The sequence below is a fragment of the Garra rufa genome, chromosome 5, assembly GCF_049309525.1.
Source record: "Garra rufa chromosome 5, GarRuf1.0, whole genome shotgun sequence".
Taxonomy (NCBI): domain Eukaryota; kingdom Metazoa; phylum Chordata; class Actinopteri; order Cypriniformes; family Cyprinidae; genus Garra; species Garra rufa.
The window spans coordinates 6,175,790-6,194,146 of record NC_133365.1 but is presented as its reverse complement, the minus strand read 5'-3'; the positions used below and the strand labels follow the sequence as shown (position 1 = coordinate 6,194,146).

The following is an 18,357-nucleotide window of genomic DNA, read 5'->3' as shown; positions in this document are numbered from 1 at the left end:
CAATGCACACATGCTAATGACACATTAATCAGAATTCTTAAAGTGCACCAGAGAATGAATGTGTTTGTTTGTTTGTGTGTGTGCTTTAGATGAAGTCACTGACAATGGCCACCGCACAAAGAAGAAAGAGGGAAATTCATACCTAACGTTAGCTGTGCAATTCCTAGAAAAACCAAGAGCAGGATGCTCTTTAAATGCCCACTCATTTAAAGAGCTTAAATTATTCTATGTCTTTTAATTAAAAGGAAAACAAACTCTCAAACAGAGCATGACATTAAAAAGAGAGCTGTATTTACCTTCATCTTCAGACACATCCAAGATCTCGTCAACTGTCTCGGGGAAACTCATGCGATGTTTTTCTGTGGTGGTCTTGAAGGAAAATGTTTATTACAACACGATACTTTCTTACAAATAGCCTTTATTTATTTATGGTATGAGGTTAACGTTCTGAAATCTGTAACTCACCATTGTGACTGTCTCTTCAGTGACCAGTTTGAGCACATCAATGACGGAGATGTATCCGAGGCGCTTTGCGATGGCAAGAGCTGATGTGCCATTCTATAGGAGACAGATGTTTTTGTGTGCATTTCACAATTTTAAAATGATGATAATAAGTAAAAAAAAAAAAAGGCTGGGCTCTTACAGACGTAATTTCATTTGGTTGTGCGCCATGTTTGAGGAGAAGCGTCACGATGTCCGTATGGCCCTGCTGAGCAGCCTGATGTAGCGGCGTATATCCCATCTAAGAGTCCCAAAAAGAGCACAGATTCACAGCCAGACCCCATATGAAAGAAAACCACAGATGAGATTATTAAACATGTCTGTTCTTTCTCTTAAACTGCAAATGAAGAGCAAATAAATACTCCTGCTTCTCTTGCTCCACGTGTCTCCTCCAGAGTTTCAGATCTTAAAGGAGTAGTTCACTTTCATAACAACAATGTACAGATAATGTACTCACCCCCTTGTCATCCAAGATTGTTCATGTCTTTCTTTCCTCAGTCGTAAAGTAATTGTGTTTTTTTGAGGAAAACATTTCAGGATTTCTCTCTTTATAATGGATATGGATGACGCCCCGAAGTTTGAACTTCCGAAATGCAGTTTAAATGCAGCTTCAAAATGCTCTAAACGATCCCAGCCGAGGAGGAAGGGTGGAAGGATCGGTTATTTTCGAAACAAATTGACAATTTATATACTTATTAACCTCAAGTGCTTGTCTTGTCTCGTCTCTGCGCAGTGAATGTGTAGTCAGTAGAATCCAGGTCAATGCAGTAAGGGTATGTCTAAAAACTCCCATCTCGTTGGTGATTTTGAAGTTAGGGAAAAAGTTTTTAGACATACCCTAACTGTATTTACCTGAATCACACAGACTTCGCATGTGCTGCACAGAGATGAGACAAGACGAGCATTTGAGGTTAAAAAGTATATAAATTGTCAATTTGTTTAGAAAATAACCGATCGTTTCGCTAGATAAGACCCTTCCTCCTCGACTGGGATCGTTTAGAGCATTTTGAAGCTGCATTTAAGCTGCATTTCGGAAGTTTAAACTTCGGGGCGCCATCCATATCCATTATAAAGAGAGAAATCCTGAAATGTTTTCCTCAAAAAACAAAAAAAACCAATTTCTTTACACTGTAAAAAGTTTCAAAAAGTTGATTCAACTTAAAAAAGTAAGTGTTAATGCGGCCTTAAAATTTTACGTTTAGTCAACATGAAATATTAAGTTGTACTACATGAAAACATGGATATTTGAGTTGAGTAAACAAACTTTTTTAGGGCAGCACGAACACTTACTTTTTTAAGTTGAAACAACTTTTTTTCTTTCTTTTTTTTTTTTTTTTACAGTGTACGACTGAGGAAAGAAGGACATGAACATCTTGGATGACAAGGGGGTGAGTACATTATCTGTGCATTGTTGTTATGAAAGTTGTGCTTGAATATCAACATTCTTATTTCATGCAATAAGATTTCAAGGAACAACATCTGAGACAAAGTCTAAAGCTTTAAAAAGGAAACAAAACTGAACAAAGCAGAAACAAAATTTAATTTACCCTTGTCTTGCAGTTGACGTTGGCCTGTTGCTGTAGGAGGAACTTAACCATCTTGATATTGCCGTAATGACAAGCCACATGAAGTGGAGTGTAACCCATCTGAAGAGGAATCAACATTGATAATCATTATTAATGTTAATGTTCATCATCATGAAGAAAAAAAAAACAAGAGATTGGAGTTTTTACTCGTGTGGCAGCGTAGACAGACGCCCCATGTTTCACTAGTATATCAGCAATCCCAACATGCCCCTCCTGAGCCACGAGATGAAGAGGAGTCAGACCACTCTGACGAAAGACAAAACACGTGTGTAATTACATAAAAAAAGGATATAGCATGCTATAGCTATTTTTTTTCTTATGCATCTGTTGTAATTATTTTATGGTAATTTTAATTCATTAAGTACAGCATTTTGAATTAACACTGTGTATAAAATGTGCCATATATATAAACTTGCTTTGACTATTCACAATGGACTTTATTCTCAATTGCTTAAACTTCTAGACTACATACAAACATGTATTATGTAGCTTTTTTTATCTCAATTTTTATACACTTTTTACTTTTGAGATGTTTAAAATCTAAATAGACAATGATGACACTTTACAATAATTTTATTAGCAAACATTCATTAATGGATTAGTTAAAAAAATGTCACTGGGGCGATACCTTTGCAAAAGCTATTGATATGTACACTTCAGATAATAATTTGTACCTTAAAATATGCATCCTTTAGGGGTAAACAAGGCACAAAAGTGTACCTTTTGGACAGGTAGCGGCCCAGTGACAGCTTTTGTACCTTTTTTTCTGAGAGTGTAACTTACTTAATACATTCAATTCTTTTCAAAAATCTTAAATGTATCTTAAATGTAAAATCTTAAAAAGTAGAAATCTGAATCCTCATTATATGATTTCTTTAACATCTTTTTGCTGCCAAACACTGGTATTCAAGACACTGTAGATTTGCTTTGTTTTTGCTCTTTTCATCACTAAAATTATTTTTGGCTTTAGGGCTGCAAAATGATTAATCGCAATTCATTGCATTCAAAATAAAAGTTTGTTTACATACTGTATGTGTACTGTGTATATTTATTATGTGTATGTATATATAATACACAAACATATATATATATATATATATATATATATATATATACCAATATATATTTTTAAATATATACATACAGGTGTGTGTACTTAAATATACACCGCACACACACATACATAAACTACTATTTACGTAAACGGACTTTTATTTTGAATGCGATTAATCGTTTTGCAGCCCTACTTTGCTTTTTTAAAAAAAGGGCGCAAAAATTGAAGTATAGTAATCTTACCTTATTGCCTAGATTTACATTGGCCTGCTTTGAGATAAGCAGCAACACCATGTCCTGTTGGCCCTCTTGGGAGGCTAGGTGTAATGGTGTGACCCCTTGCAATGACTCAGCATTGGCAGAAGCTCCATGCTGCAGTATACTGCTCGCTACCTCCACCTGGTTCTGTTTGGAAGCAATATGGAGCGGAGTATAGCCATTCTGATCAGAAAAGAAAAAGAGCAATGGGTTAACACACTTTGTGGCTGGAATAAAATGCTTCAAAATAATAATTAAGACTGAGAGTGTTATCAGTGTGTTTAGTGGAGTGATAAATAGCATCATACCCGAGCGGCACTGTGTGGTGATCCGCCTTTGCTGAGCAAAAGATTGACTACATCAAGGTTGTTATGATGGACGGCCACATGCAATGGTGTGAGTCCAACCTATAGCAATAGATAAGAATGATAAAATAAATACTACTATCCTTATAAAATAGTGTTTAACAGACAGGGTTTAGACTAAGCCAGGATTGGGACATTTAAGTAATTTTTATAAATGTGCTTAGAAAAAAACTTTACTGGTGTGCATCTTGAGACAAAACAAAGGCACTGATATATTTTTAGTTTAGTTCGTGCAAGTTGAAACAGCTGAGACATTTCAGCCTAGGACTAGGCTTAAGCCTTGTCTGTGAACCAGGGGCTAGTGTTAAAATATGTATTTTTTAAAAAGTACTTGCAGATAATATATTATTAATCAAATGTATTAAAATTTTAAACAAAAAGCCACTTAAGTGTGCACTTTCATGACTGTTTATTAACACAACTAAGTAGACTTTTAAAAGTGCACTTTGTAATTTTAAAGTAAGTTTTAATAATCGTTTGTTGTGCTTTAAAGAAGTACATTTATTTTGATGTGTTGACTAACTGGTTTTAACTGCAGTGTGTTACTTAATACATTTAAATGTTCTAAATCATTAGTACAAATGTATACTTACAATATACTATACAAAATGTATAATTAAATTGTGTAATATCTTTGCTATTTGTGACCCTGGACCACAAAACCAGTCTTAAGTCGCTGGGGTATATTTGTAGCAATAGCCAAAAATACATTGTATGGGTCAAAATTATTGATTTTTCTTTTATGCCAAAAATCATTAGGAAATTAAGTAAAGATCATGTTCCATGAAGATTTTTTGTAAAATTCCTACTATAAATATATCAAAATGTAATTTTTGATTAGTAATATGCATCGTTAAGAACTTAATTTGGACAACTTTAAAGGTGATTTTCTCAGTATTTTGATTTTTTTGCACCCTCAGATTCCAGATTTTCAAATAGATGTATCTCAGCCAAATATTGTCCTATCCTAACAAACCATATATCAATAGAAAGCTTATTTATTTATTTTACTTTTCAGTTTTGTAAAATTTAACCTTATGACTGGTTTTGTGGCCCAGGGTCACATTTGTATTTTGATATTTTAATACAATATTTATTATATTTAATACATAGTAATATACTATTAATAAAATAATAGCATAAAAAAGATGTACTTAAGCATATAAAGATGTACTTAAGTGGTTTTAAAAGCACTCAGCTAAACAAAAGTTCAGCTAACTGCATGTAATATAAATTTCAACTTTAATACATATTCATTTTATTGCAATTAACATTCCATTAATTGTCTAAAACCATTATATTCATTTTGCTTTTAAGTATATCTTTCCATAATAAGTACTCTTAAAAAGTTTGTTAAAGTGTGCTTTCGCACAAAGCAGGTTATAGATCATTTGGACATTTTAAGATTCTAAGTTTCAAAGTCAACCAGCCTCGACAAAGGACAGGGACAGAAGTAATGTTTTTATGTAAGTATAGTAATATCTCACATGTTAAATTGTAATTAAATGATAGTTACTCATTTAATATCAATTATTTGCTTGTTAAGCCAAAATGACTTTTGGTCAGCTACTAATGCTATCTTTTAACATCTCATCAGACAGAACAACATTCTGTAAACACATATAAATACATGCATGTGTGCAGCTGATTCATACTTTGCCTGCAGCATTTGGGTTGGCTCCTCTCTCTAGAAGCAGCACTGCTACATCCACCTTCCCGTATTTGGATGCTACATGAAGCGGAGTGAAGCCTTTCTGCATGGCACCAATCAAACACAGAGTTTTAGACAATTAACAACTTTGATGCATCAGGCTGGTGATTTTGGATTTGTGCGGCACTGTACCTTGGTCATTTTGGTGAGCTGGGCGTTCTTGTCCAGGAGGATGCTGGCAGTTTGTGTGTGTCCCTCACGGGAAGCGATGTGCAGAGGAGTGTGTCCTGCTGTTGTGGTGGAGTTGGAATTGGCCTTGTGCTCCAACAGCAGCTTCACCATCTCGTTGTGGCCCATGCGGGAGGCACAGTGTAGCGGCGTCTGGTCATCCTGATGGAAGTGAAAGTGATGCTTTTATTAACTGAAACAAAAAATACTTTGAACCTGCCTAAAAAAATAATCCTCACTTGTTACAGCCAAATTATTCGTTTTATTTTTTTTTTTATTTTTTTTTGTCATTTTATATCTATATTTCAGGCCTTATGTTTTGATTTATTATTAATTAAAAATATTTATTTACCTAAAGACACACTAAAATTCATACAAGGCATAGGATTTGGGCTTTATTAATTTTAAAAACCATATATCATTCTTAAAATGAAGCCGGCATTTATAATACATTATAAGAGTATTCTTAAGGCATTATAATGAATGCATAATGCATAATATGTTGTATCATCTCATGAGCATTCATAAAAACAGTTTTAATGTATTGTAATTTTTTACTTATTTGAGGTTATAGCTTTGTAAGATTACCTCCTCATAGTTATAACGTATTATAAGTCTCATATCTTGCACCATTGTGTGTTATAAATAATCATATTTTTTTAAAAGTTATAACCTCAAATAATCAGGTATTATAATTGTTATGATTATTCATAATATGATATAAGATATTATACGTTTTTATAATGCATTATGCATTCATTATAATGCCTTAGAAATACCCTACGAATAGGGGATTCGTAGAAAGTGTTGCCGTTTTATTTATACATAAGGAAAATGTTACTTAATGTACGTCAGAATAACAGTTTTTGGCTTTTTACAACATAATTTTACCATAAACTAAAACTAAATAAGATACAATATAACAGTAGAATATGAAATATTAAAGCTCTTGGGGTTTATTGTGATGTATATAATGTTAATGTTTTAGTGCTTCATATGTTCAGTTTGTACTGGCAAAAAAACTAAAAAACTAAATAATACATAAAATAATACTTTCTACATTCAGGAAAGCTAGCCAGAATGTATTTTGCACATCACCACTCTTGTGTCAAGTGAAAATATTATTTCAAATATTCATACAAATTTACTATATAAATATCAACTATTTAAATGTTCCATGGAGAGTGTTATTTTCTTTATAGACTAATTAAAAACATAATTAAACCATGATTTTTTGATTAGACTATTATAAAAATGCATTTTACATTTTTTTTTTTTTTCATTTTGCTTAGCTAAGCTTTCATTAAACCACATTTAAGAAATAAAAACAGTAAACCAAAATGTAATTAAATGTCAAACTAAAATACAAAAAACACATGAAAATCACCTTGGCTTTGGCGTCCACTGGAGCTGCGTTTTGCAACAGGAACTCAGCAACTTCACAGTGACCAGCTCGAGATGCCATGTGCAGCGGTGTTTCCACTTTCTACAAACACACATTCATATCCAGGTACATGATCACATACTATACAAGCATATCTTCCAGTCAGAACATCTTATATTCATTTTGCAGTAAAAGTGTGGGATTCCTTGTTTACATGGCCTCATTGAACCATAACTGTTGATATTGCCTACCACGTTTGAGGCGTGTGGTGAAGCTCCTTTTTGCATCAGTATCTTCACTATATTCAGATGACCCATAAAGGAGGACACATGCAGTGGGGTCAATCCTGACTGTAGGACAGAAAGCAAACAAACAGAAAGAACTAAACATGTCAAAACCCCCACACATATTTGTTTAAAACTGTTTTGGCTTGTAAACGGTGCTTCATCTGTGGATATTGCTCTCCTGATTCAGGGAAAGCAATATAATGTATATAGATGCCTTGTACTTTAACAGGAAGTGATGGTTTGAAGTTAAAAATATCTTAACAATGGATTTGTTTCTTACAAACATGCAGCTTTTTACTTTTCAGGATGTTAACTGATGGACTGAAGTAGTGTGGATTACTTGTGATGTTTTTATCAGACGTTTGGACTCTCATTCTGACGGCACCCATTCACTGCAGAGGATTTATTGGTGAGCAAGTGATGGAAAGCTACATTTCTCCAAATCACATTAAGAAAAAAACTCATATACATCTTGAATGGCCAGAGAGTGAGAAAAAAAAAATTTCAGGTAAAGATATCTTTTAAAAATATATATATATTGTTATTGAAGTGAAATGAATTCACACTCTTTTAAATGAGCATTGTATCCGTTTTGGGGGCACTTTGTAAGTTTGTTTATTGCTTCCTGTCTTAATTGTCCATTTCTCCAAAGAGGTCTATATTATCTGGAGTAAGCTATCTATTAGCATTCCCATTTATCTCAATGACAGTTGTTCTTAACCACAAATATGACAACTAACTACTCAAACTATTGTCCTTTGTTTAACACTGTTAATGTAAGAAGACAGATTTTTTTTTTCCCTCCATAAATCCCTGTATATTCTTCGTTCTCTCTTGATTGATGTAGCTTTTTGTAAATTGTGACCCTGAATCATAAGGTTAAATTTTACAAAACTGAGATGTATACATAAGCTTTCTATTGATATATGGTTTGTTAGGATAGGACAATATTTGGCCGAGATACATCTATTTGAAAATCTGGAATCTGAGGGTGCAATTAAATCAAAATATTGAGAAAATCACCTTTATAGTTCTCCAAATTAAGTTCTCAACAATGCATAATACTAATCAAAAATTACATTTTGATATATTTATAGTAGGAATTTTACAAAAAATCTTCATGGAACATGATCTTTACTTAATTTCCTAATGATTTTTGGCATAAAAGAACAATGTATCATTTTGACCCATACAATGTATTGTTGGTTATTGCTACAAATATAACAATTTAAAAAATCCCCCAACACAGCAAACAAATACAATCACTCTTGGAGATCAGTGAAATATATTACAATAATACTGATGAGAATTTAAGAATTAAACACTTTTACAAATATATGAATTTAATTTAATAAAGCACAATGTTATTAATATAACACTTTGAAATGATCCTGTTTCTCACCTCTGTTACAGCCTCCAGGGACGCAGAATGCTTTAATAGTAGGTCCATTACACGCATGTGGTTCTTCTTGCAGGCAATATGGAGTGGCGTGAAGCCATTCTAAGCATGTCATGAGTGGACAGACATTTATTTGTAAGTGAACAGACAACAGGGTTCCAAAACAACAGGGTAAATAATTGTGTGTGCATTAGTTGTGTACTAACCAGAGCACGCGTGTTTGGTTTGGCTCCTTTATCCAGGAGCACCTTGGCCACGCGATGATGTCCACAGTGTGCTGCCACATGCAGTGGGGTCAGGTGGTCTAGAGTGATGTCATCAATCTCAGCATTGTACTGTAATAGCTGTCTGATGCAGTCCAAATGATCGCCCTGGGCTGCCATGTGTATTGGAGACAGGCCATTCTGTGCAGTGGACATATGGGAACATTTAGAGCTGCCAATGGCATTTTCTTTCAAATTTATGGCAATCAAGCATCCTTTTTTTTTTTTTACTTTTTAATTATATAATGTGCTTTGTCTTACACAACCTTTTCCGATGTGTTTTAAGGTTATTGAAAATATTTCTAACTTTAAGATTTGAATTGCATATAAAATTTTCATCGGTTTGGATTGCACAGTTTTAACATAAAATAATACACCTAAGGTGATGCATATTTGTCAGTCATGCATAAATGAAACATTTAAGATTTCTATAGTATTACTAATAAACAGAATGTGTTTTAAATGCATAATAACCAGGCTTATATATTTATCATCACTAAATACATTTTTTTCAATATATTTTAACTGAAATGCATTTTGAAAGTATGACTATTTAAATAAAATTAAATAGATGCAAAAGTTATTAATAAACTATTCCATGATTTTTTTTTGCAGAAATCTTACTGTTTCTTACCCGTTTAATTTTTTTGTACAACACGACTGATCCCTGACTGAGAAACATTATCACATTCAGTTTGTTTAGGTTAAATCTGAGTAATCCATTTACATTTAGATATTTAGCAGACGCTTTTATCCAAAGCGACTTAAAAAATAGTACAAAGGAAGCAATCAAAATCATCAAAAAAGCAATAACATGCTTAATAAAGCGCTATAACAATTCTCATTTAGCCTAACGCAGTACACGTATCCAGGGATTTTCTTTAAATTATATAATAAATAAAAAGAAAATAAATACAATTAAAAAAAAAAGAAAAAGCAAGCTAGTGTTAGAGGCCTAAAAATAGATAGATATAATGCAACAAGAACAGAGAAGCTAGTGTAAGTTTTTTTTTAATTCTAAATGAATTAATATTTTATATGTAATTCAACTACATAAATATTAAATTAAATGTAATTCAATTTAATGTATTCTTGTTTTTAATGAATGCATTTTGTTACATTTGCACAACTGGGAACCAAAGTGTCATGAATAACAAGAAAAAAAGTTATAAAGCATTTCAGTCAACTACAATTTTTTTATATTTAATATATTAAATATTCAATACAATAATTATTTCGTCAAGATATGTGACTTTTTGAATTTTTTTCTTGTATGATGCATTACCTTTCAAAAAATTTAATGTAATAAAATCTAAAAATTCTTATATTGACTTAAGTAAGCCAAATCACAGAGATTAACATATTATCAAATTCTTCTTCAATTTGGTGATTTTTTTTCCTTGTTGCAATTATGAAACTACTCATTTCTAGAAGACAAAATAAAAATCGAATGGACTCAGTGTCGAATGTATTTGTGGCTATTTGTCGTTTGGGTGTATGCCTACTTTGGTCTTGGCCTGTATCGGGGCTCCTTGGTCCAGAAGGATCTCAATTATTCTCACATGGCCATTTCTGGCAGCACAGTGAAGAGGAGTCAACTCATCCTGTGATAAAAATAGACAACAAGCAAACAACAAATGTGTAAACAAATTCTCTCTCATTAAAGTTTAGAATTGTAGCTTTATACCATACTTTTGTCTTGGCATCGATCTTTGCTCCTCGGTCCAGCAGAAGTCTGACCATGATGACATTTCCTCTTCTGGATGCAATATGTAGAGGTGTGATCCCATTCTGAAAGAAAGCCACACTAGTTTGAACATAAGTGTACACAGAACTGACAGAGGATCAGTGTAGAAATGTTTAAAAGACAGACCTTGGGTGTGAAGTTCACATCAGCTCCTCTGTTTAGAAGTAGCTGGGCGATATTTAAGTTTTCATAGTGGGCTGCGATATGGAGTGGTGTGAAGCCTGTCTGCAGAGGATCATGGGAAACTGAGTTAGCAACCAGCACACTTTGCCTTGTTTGTTGTAAAATACAGTTATTCTGCTGCTTCATTATCTTTGCAAAACTCTGTAAACTGTATAGCGGCATTCAATGTCAACTCAACCAGAGGTCCATGCTTCAAATTTTTGCTAATATTTCTTTCTAAAGAAAGATAGACATGTATACTGCCCTCCAAAGGCAGAGTGCAGTAACTACGCCAACACTGAAACTGAGAAAAATGCCTTTAAAGTTTTTACAGCAGCTAGTCAAACATGTTGAAATTCTGTTGAAAAACTCTTGTTTCTCTGAAACGGGACACAATTTAACCAGGAGACTTTGCCACAAGACAAAACAGATGTCACAAAGTCCATTTTAAGCCTTAACTCAATTTTGACCAAATGTGTAGTTACTGCGCTTTGCCTTTGGAGGGCAGTATAGTGATGAAAGCCAAAATAATATATGTCATGGATGAATATTTACTGAGTAATCCACTATTTTGTAGAGAGGGGTCAAAATGGCAATTTTCACCTTAGATTCAGAGCCAAATTACAAAAAAAATGACTACAGAAAGATAGCAGTAATATATTGTTATTTTTACACAGAGATTGATAGTTGTATTATTAAAATCTGTTGACTTTAGCTATCTTCGTTGCATTATGTGCAATGGTGACCATTCAAACAAATGGGGATACAGCACTTTTCAAGTTTTTTTTGCCAAAGTTTGCATGCCTATAACTCAAGAAATATTAAAAATATCTTAATGCCCTTTTAGATATTGAGTCTAAACAAACTTTTCTTTTGGCATCTTCATTTCTAAGGCTCTATTTGGTTCAGTTCCCGATATACTGTAATCTCAATGGCTCCAGGAGTAAATCGTTAAATTGTACACTTTTTCAGAAAGTGGGTCACTCTGGACTCAGCTGATACTCTTTTTTTTTAAAAAAAAGGAATGTCTGAAGAACAAATAATATTGAAGCTAGAAATGTATCTTGTTTCCTTCTGTCAAGACAACTGCATTGAACATACATGCCTGAGTGCTATAAATATTATTTTTTCACAGTTTGCATGCTTATAACTCAAGAAGTGTTAAAGATATCACAATAGGATTTTAGATTTTAATTCCTAATAAACTCGTCTTTTACAATCTTAATTTTCAAAGTCCTACGTCGTTCAGTACCAGAGATGTGGGGATCTCAATGACGCTCCATATTCAGATAGTTGAATATGACATATTTTTAGTGGTTGAAAACCAAATGTTGGTTTGTATATAGTGCATACTTATTTTTTTTTTAAAGAACAGTGTCTGAAAAATAAATAAATGTAGAAATTAGAATTGTATCTTCTTTCCCTCTATCTAAACAACTAAAGTTGCTCTCTGTATTCTATTCATAAGATTCTATATTTGAATACGTTTCAGAGATATTTGGAAGAAGGGATTTTGTTCATTGTAGCATTTATTTGAATTTAAATCTATTTTTAGTTTTTGTAATATTATTAATGTTTTTCCTGTCACATTTGATAAATTTGAAGTTACTGTATGTAAGTTTCTTACATTGAAATATCTGTTTTTAAAGTAATTCTGATGATAAAATGTCTTTTAAAAAGGCAAATTGAAATTCTGCGGAAAGGTCAGATTGCTTCACAGCAGGAAGCAAATGCATATATAAAGTTATTCACTGTAATTTCTACAGGGATCTTCATGACAATGAATTTCACTCACGTAACTGTAGAAGGCTCCACAGTCGCAAAAATACACAAACTACATACAGTTGCTTTAATCCATCTTTGCTGAATAAAAAATAAATAAATAAAACATTGCTCACCCTAAACTTTTATATTCTTTATTATTATTTATTACTAGATGTCCAGTTGATTAGGAAAAGAACAAGACAAAAAGGTGTACACAAACCTTGCTTAAGACGTCAGGATTTGGGTCGTTCTGTAAAAGCACAGCGGCAGTTCGGGTGTCGTCGTTTCGGGCAGCGATATGCAGTGCGGGAAGGCGGACCTTGCCCTTAGTACCGTGGTTGATGAGCAGGGCCACCACATTCTCATGGCCCTGCTGAAGAGCCACAGCAAGAGGGGTAAAGCCATCCTGACAGAAAGACAAACACACAAGACACACATTCTCAGATTTTTTTTTTTTTTTTGCATGAACATCCATATTTAAATAAACCTGTGAGAAAATAACAGGTTAAAGATGTTGTCTTAACATTCTAAATGATTGCTTTTGGTGCAATAAAGTATGATCCAACTCAAAAATAACCCCACTTAACTGTATTGATTGTACACTTATAGTGTACTTTATACCTTAAAAGTACATGTTTAAAAAATGCTTGCAAATAATAGAAAACTACTGAAATAAAAGGTCACTTAAGTGTACTTAAAGAGAGTCCACTTTCATGACTAACATTCTAAAGAACATATAAAGTGTACTGTTTCTTAAGTGTAATATTACAACTTAATATTTTAAATGTACTAAATTACAGCTTCATCATTATTCGAATTTGTAATTATGAATATTGAAATATTAACATTACTACAAAGCATGATCAATGAACTTTAAGTGTTAATTTAAAGAAATGTAATTGCACAAATTACATAGGCTACAATTTCAGTTTGTTTATTGTGAAATAGCTCAAACATGTTTTTATCTTCTGTCCTCTGATAAGCATTGTTCTGGGCTGCCGTTCCCAAAAGCATCAATGCTTTCTTATGATACTTTTGGGAAACCCAGCCCTGTTTGAATGCACTGTCTGAAGTGAGTGAATGCTCTCTGTGATTGATTGGTTCTGTCTTGCAACATTTGCGTGCGTTCAGATAAGTAGGAAAATCATATCATGCACAGTTATTCCCTAACATCCAATTCAATGTACATTGTACGCCTTGCTTTTTGTTAAATAAACAAAATCACTGGTAAATAAAACTATTTAATTTGAGTATCGATACTTTCGATACTCGCATCAGTATCGATATATCGATACTTTAAGATCGATATGCCCATCCCTAATCTCAAACAAACCTACTGTATTCCGCCAGAGAGGACTGCGGCTGCAAACGCGTCGTCATTTGGATTACTTTTTGGCACGGCTGTTGACATTCTTGCAATAAATAAGTGATTGCGATTGCACTTTTCTGTCTGTCATGTTTTCTCTTTATTACTGTACACCGCAGAGACAGAGGTAGGAGTAGGATTGGCGACTATAAAAAATATTTTTATGCTATATTGTTACTAAAATAGTAATTTTCCTGCATATTTTGGTCAGGCACGTTTTATATAATTTTATATTCGCTATAAAATGGGTATAGGTTTAGGTTTGGGGGTAGGTTAAGGGAGCTAAAAATCTAAATCGTTTATTAATAAAATGATAAAAATGTATATTTGCTATAAAATGGGTAGGGTTAGGTTTGGGGGTAGGTTAAGGGAGCTAAAAATCTAAATCGTTTATTAATAAAATGATAAAAATGTATATTTGCTATAAAATGACTAGGTTTAGGTTTGGGGGTAGGTTAAGGGGGCTAAAAATCTAAATATCTTATTAATAAAATGATTTTAAAAAGGCATTGATACGAGTATCTTGATGAAATAAAAGATATGTAAATATTTTACGTTTTAAACGTTGAAATATGTCTAAATTGTACGTATTAGCATCAATAAAAATTTACGTTTTGTGCCTCTAAACGTATAAACAATGAGACCAGGCTGGATATACTTAATTCCTACACTGTAAAAAGTTTTCACCAGTTTCAACTCAAAAACTTAAGTTTAGCAGCTGCCTTAAGATTTTAAGTTAAATCAACTTAAGTCATTTCAACTCACAAGTTATATCAACTCATTTTTATTGTAGTAAGTTAAAATTTAAAAAAAAGAAAAATTAAGCTGAATTAACTTAAAAACTTAAGGCAGCTGCTAAACTTAAGTTTCTAAGTTGAATCTGGTGAAAACTTTTTACAGTGTACTGGGACAAAAAAAAATCACTCTAAACTGCATTTACCATGAATTTAAATCATTTTCATTTAATTTCAATTAACATTCATTAAAGAGTCTATTTAGCATCTAAAGTGATTTTTCACTAAAAAATGAAACTATTTACTGTTGTTTCAACCCTGAATTAAAATAATTTCTTCTGTTGAACACAAAGAAAGTTTTTTTTTGTCGTCTTTTGTGTTCAATATAGGTTTGGAAGGGTGAGTAAAAGATGACAGCATTCTTATTTTTGTGTAAACTATCCCTCTTAAGTATATTCTTCCAATAACACACGCTCTTTTTAAAGGCATGCTAAAGTGTACTTCTTTATTTCACATTGTTACCTCAGTTGGAATGGTCTGATTAGCTCCATTATCCAGCAGAAACTTCACAACTTCCAGGTGATTTTCTTGTGCAGCCATGTAGAGAGGAGTGAAGCCCTTCTGTTACAGACAGACATAAACACACACATATGCAGATACAATACCAAACTAACACAAGCACACAAATACACAGATGACAATGGAGGCAGACAGATTTTTAGCTTAGACAGCAACACTGCATACATGCAAAAACACTCAACTGTTCAAATGATCTACAAAACATCCAACTGGGGAGAAGAAAACACATAAACCCCATTATATACCGTGCGTTAGGTGAATACTCACAGATAGTTGAATATTATACAGCAACTCAGTACCTAACCCCATTATTAGCTCACCTGAGACTGAGCATTGACATTGGCTCCATAGTTAACCAGCTCTGTGACCACTTGCTCCTGTCCAGCTAACGCTGCTATGTGAAGAGCAGTGTTTCCTTTCTATAAGAGAAAACAGTGTTTCATCTAATCACATGCATTTTTTATTTCCGAATTCAAGCATTCTCTTGTGAAAAGCAGTGTGCTTAATTATATTGAATGCACACCAGTGTACTCCAAATCAAGCACAATATTTTTCAAAATGCTGCATCTAATGCAATGGCATTTAGCATTTAGAAGGCCACTGTAGCTCTAAATCTTACCTTTGTGGTGGTCTCTAGAACAATACCATGGTGCAGTAGTTCCAGCACCATTTTAACGTGGCCTTCTTTCGAGGCCAAATGCAGCCCGTTGAGTCCATTCTGTGAAGGGAAAGAGACATCAGAGCAGACTCACTCTGAAGGTGATTTATGATCTTAAATCAAACAGTACGGTTTTGTGACGTCCCAAAGAGACTGAAATGGGGATGCTGGGGTTTGTAGATCACTCCCACTCTCACAAAACACACAGAGCACTGTCAAAAAACATCAATGGATGGTGATGATTATGATGGTGGTGATTTAGGTGGATGGCAGGCCGGTGGTCTCTCTGCTGGGAAGAATACGGGCCATGTGGGATAGGTCTAACCTCACACAGCCTTCCTTCAGCCTCACAGGACATGTGAGGTTGGACCTTTCTCACATTGCTGATATTATCCCCTCTGAGTGTAGAGACCACTCACCCCATCTCAACGTGACTCAAAGAAACAAACCAAGGAGCCAAAGAAAAAGAATGGATGGATGAAGAAATGCTGAAATGTTATAAAGCTGCATCTGCAGAACAAATATATTGGAGATGTGGAGATGTCAAACTCTGTGTTTCTGTCATTGGAAAAGATGTCAGGATCAACTTGCATCAGTGTTGTTTTCGTCAACGATGACGAAATCATTTCGTTGACGCCACTTTTTTCATGACGATAACGAGGCGATGGCGAGATAAAAATGGCTCGTTGATGACTAAAACATGACGAGACGTGTGTGAGTTTTCGTTGACGAGACGAGAATAGACGAAAATGTTAGTGGGTGGTCCGTCAGACGTTTAAAATGCATGACATTTCCGCTTATTGTGCATGCCAATTAAAACTTAAAAAGTATCTGACGCTATGGCAAGCCGTTTTAGCATTAAATACTCTTTGCTATACTAGTATGGCAAGCCGTTTTAGCATTCCATCCGTGTTTGTCTTTTATGTTCTAAAACATTCCTTCATTATTGTAATTATTGGTGAAAATAGTCGATCCGGAAGCTCACATTGTGTTGAACTATAGATCTGCTATTTTCAGAACTTATAAGTGACACTACCCAACAGCAAAATACTTACTGACCTACATTAATTTGTTAAAAGACTACTTTTTTCCCTTTTTTTGACTAAAACTAGACTAAAACCTTTTTGACTTTTCGTCGACTAAAACTAGACTAAAACCTTTTTGACTTTTCGTCGACTAAAACTATCACATATAGAAGTGACTAAAATTTGACTAAAACTAAGAAGCATTTTAGTCCAAAAGACTAAGACTAAATCTAAGATGGTTGTCAAAAACAACACTGACTTGCATATGCCAATTAACTCTTTTGCATCAGTCATTTATCAGTAAATGTAAATAGACATTTACAGTATGTCTCATTTCACGTTGCTAGTCCCCTGTGATGTAAATAAATATATTGAATACAGACAGAAAGACACTATTTTGGTATACAAAAATATGAACATTAAAATTGGAAATAAATAAAAAGTAAACTGTACTAAAGCTAAAATGTTTATTTTAGGATTAGTAGTAATGTTTATAAAGGAGAATAAAGAAGAATTAAATAAGCAAAATAACAAAATTGCTAAAATTCAAACTAAAAATATTAAAATATGAAAACAAAAAGGTAATTCAAAATATCAATAAAAACTATGATAGTATACTATTGTAATATTTTAAATGATACTAAAGTAACACGTTTTTTGTGTACTTAGAATATTTTATATATATATATATATATATATACATATATATATATATATATATATATAAGATAATGTATCTTTGATTCATCTACCTTGTTTTCTTTTTATTTATTATTAAAAGTAATAATAATAATAATAATAATAATAACTTAACCTTTTAACACTAGCTCTCTCTATTCTGTTTCTATTTTATCTACTAGTTCTTTTTGTTTATTATTAAAAAAAAGGCTTGCTGTGTGTACTGCATTAGACTATTTTGCAGGTTTAATTGCTTCTACATCATTTGTAAGCTGTTTTGGATAAAAATCTGCTAAATGATTAAATAAAAATGTAAATATAATTTATTAGACAATACATTTAGTTAGGAAATATAGAATGAGCATATATCCATAGTGTCTTTGTTTGTTTTTCTTCTGCACTGACAAATTGCATGTCTTTCTTGTAAATTGTTACATTTTTGCTAAAAAAAGACAGCAAAACATTTTATTCATACAGTAAATAAAAATAAATTTAGTTCAAGATAAATTCAAGTCATATTATCTTACACAAGTAAATGTATCTTGCTTTAAGAATTTTTAGTCCAAAATTCTCTTCTGAATTTTTTGCATGTTAAAAACTAAATACAACCTGACGTCATGTTTACACACTGCCTCAGAAACTTTCGTCCGTCATTAGAACATTTCGGAT

The 18,357-nt window shown here is 33.0% G+C and overlaps 1 protein-coding gene across 1 annotated transcript in view; it reads right to left on the bottom strand.

Annotated features, from left to right (window-relative positions):
* ank1a (ankyrin 1, erythrocytic a) overlaps window positions 1-18,357 on the bottom strand; it is an 84,644-nt gene that overhangs the window by 58,327 nt on the left and 7,960 nt on the right. Inside the window, exons 3-23 of the mRNA XM_073839607.1 lie at window positions 15,947-16,045; window positions 15,648-15,746; window positions 15,271-15,369; window positions 12,869-13,054; window positions 10,849-10,947; window positions 10,668-10,766; window positions 10,481-10,579; window positions 8,919-9,116; window positions 8,716-8,814; window positions 7,278-7,376; window positions 7,030-7,128; window positions 5,607-5,804; window positions 5,419-5,517; window positions 3,707-3,805; window positions 3,384-3,581; window positions 2,235-2,333; window positions 2,049-2,147; window positions 644-742; window positions 466-558; window positions 297-369; window positions 143-163 (exon numbers count right to left, since the gene is read on the bottom strand). Of these exons, the coding sequence (XP_073695708.1) occupies window positions 143-163; window positions 297-369; window positions 466-558; window positions 644-742; window positions 2,049-2,147; window positions 2,235-2,333; window positions 3,384-3,581; window positions 3,707-3,805; window positions 5,419-5,517; window positions 5,607-5,804; window positions 7,030-7,128; window positions 7,278-7,376; window positions 8,716-8,814; window positions 8,919-9,116; window positions 10,481-10,579; window positions 10,668-10,766; window positions 10,849-10,947; window positions 12,869-13,054; window positions 15,271-15,369; window positions 15,648-15,746; window positions 15,947-16,045 (2,353 nt within the window). The remainder of the gene's footprint in view (window positions 1-142; window positions 164-296; window positions 370-465; window positions 559-643; window positions 743-2,048; window positions 2,148-2,234; window positions 2,334-3,383; window positions 3,582-3,706; window positions 3,806-5,418; window positions 5,518-5,606; window positions 5,805-7,029; window positions 7,129-7,277; window positions 7,377-8,715; window positions 8,815-8,918; window positions 9,117-10,480; window positions 10,580-10,667; window positions 10,767-10,848; window positions 10,948-12,868; window positions 13,055-15,270; window positions 15,370-15,647; window positions 15,747-15,946; window positions 16,046-18,357) is intronic.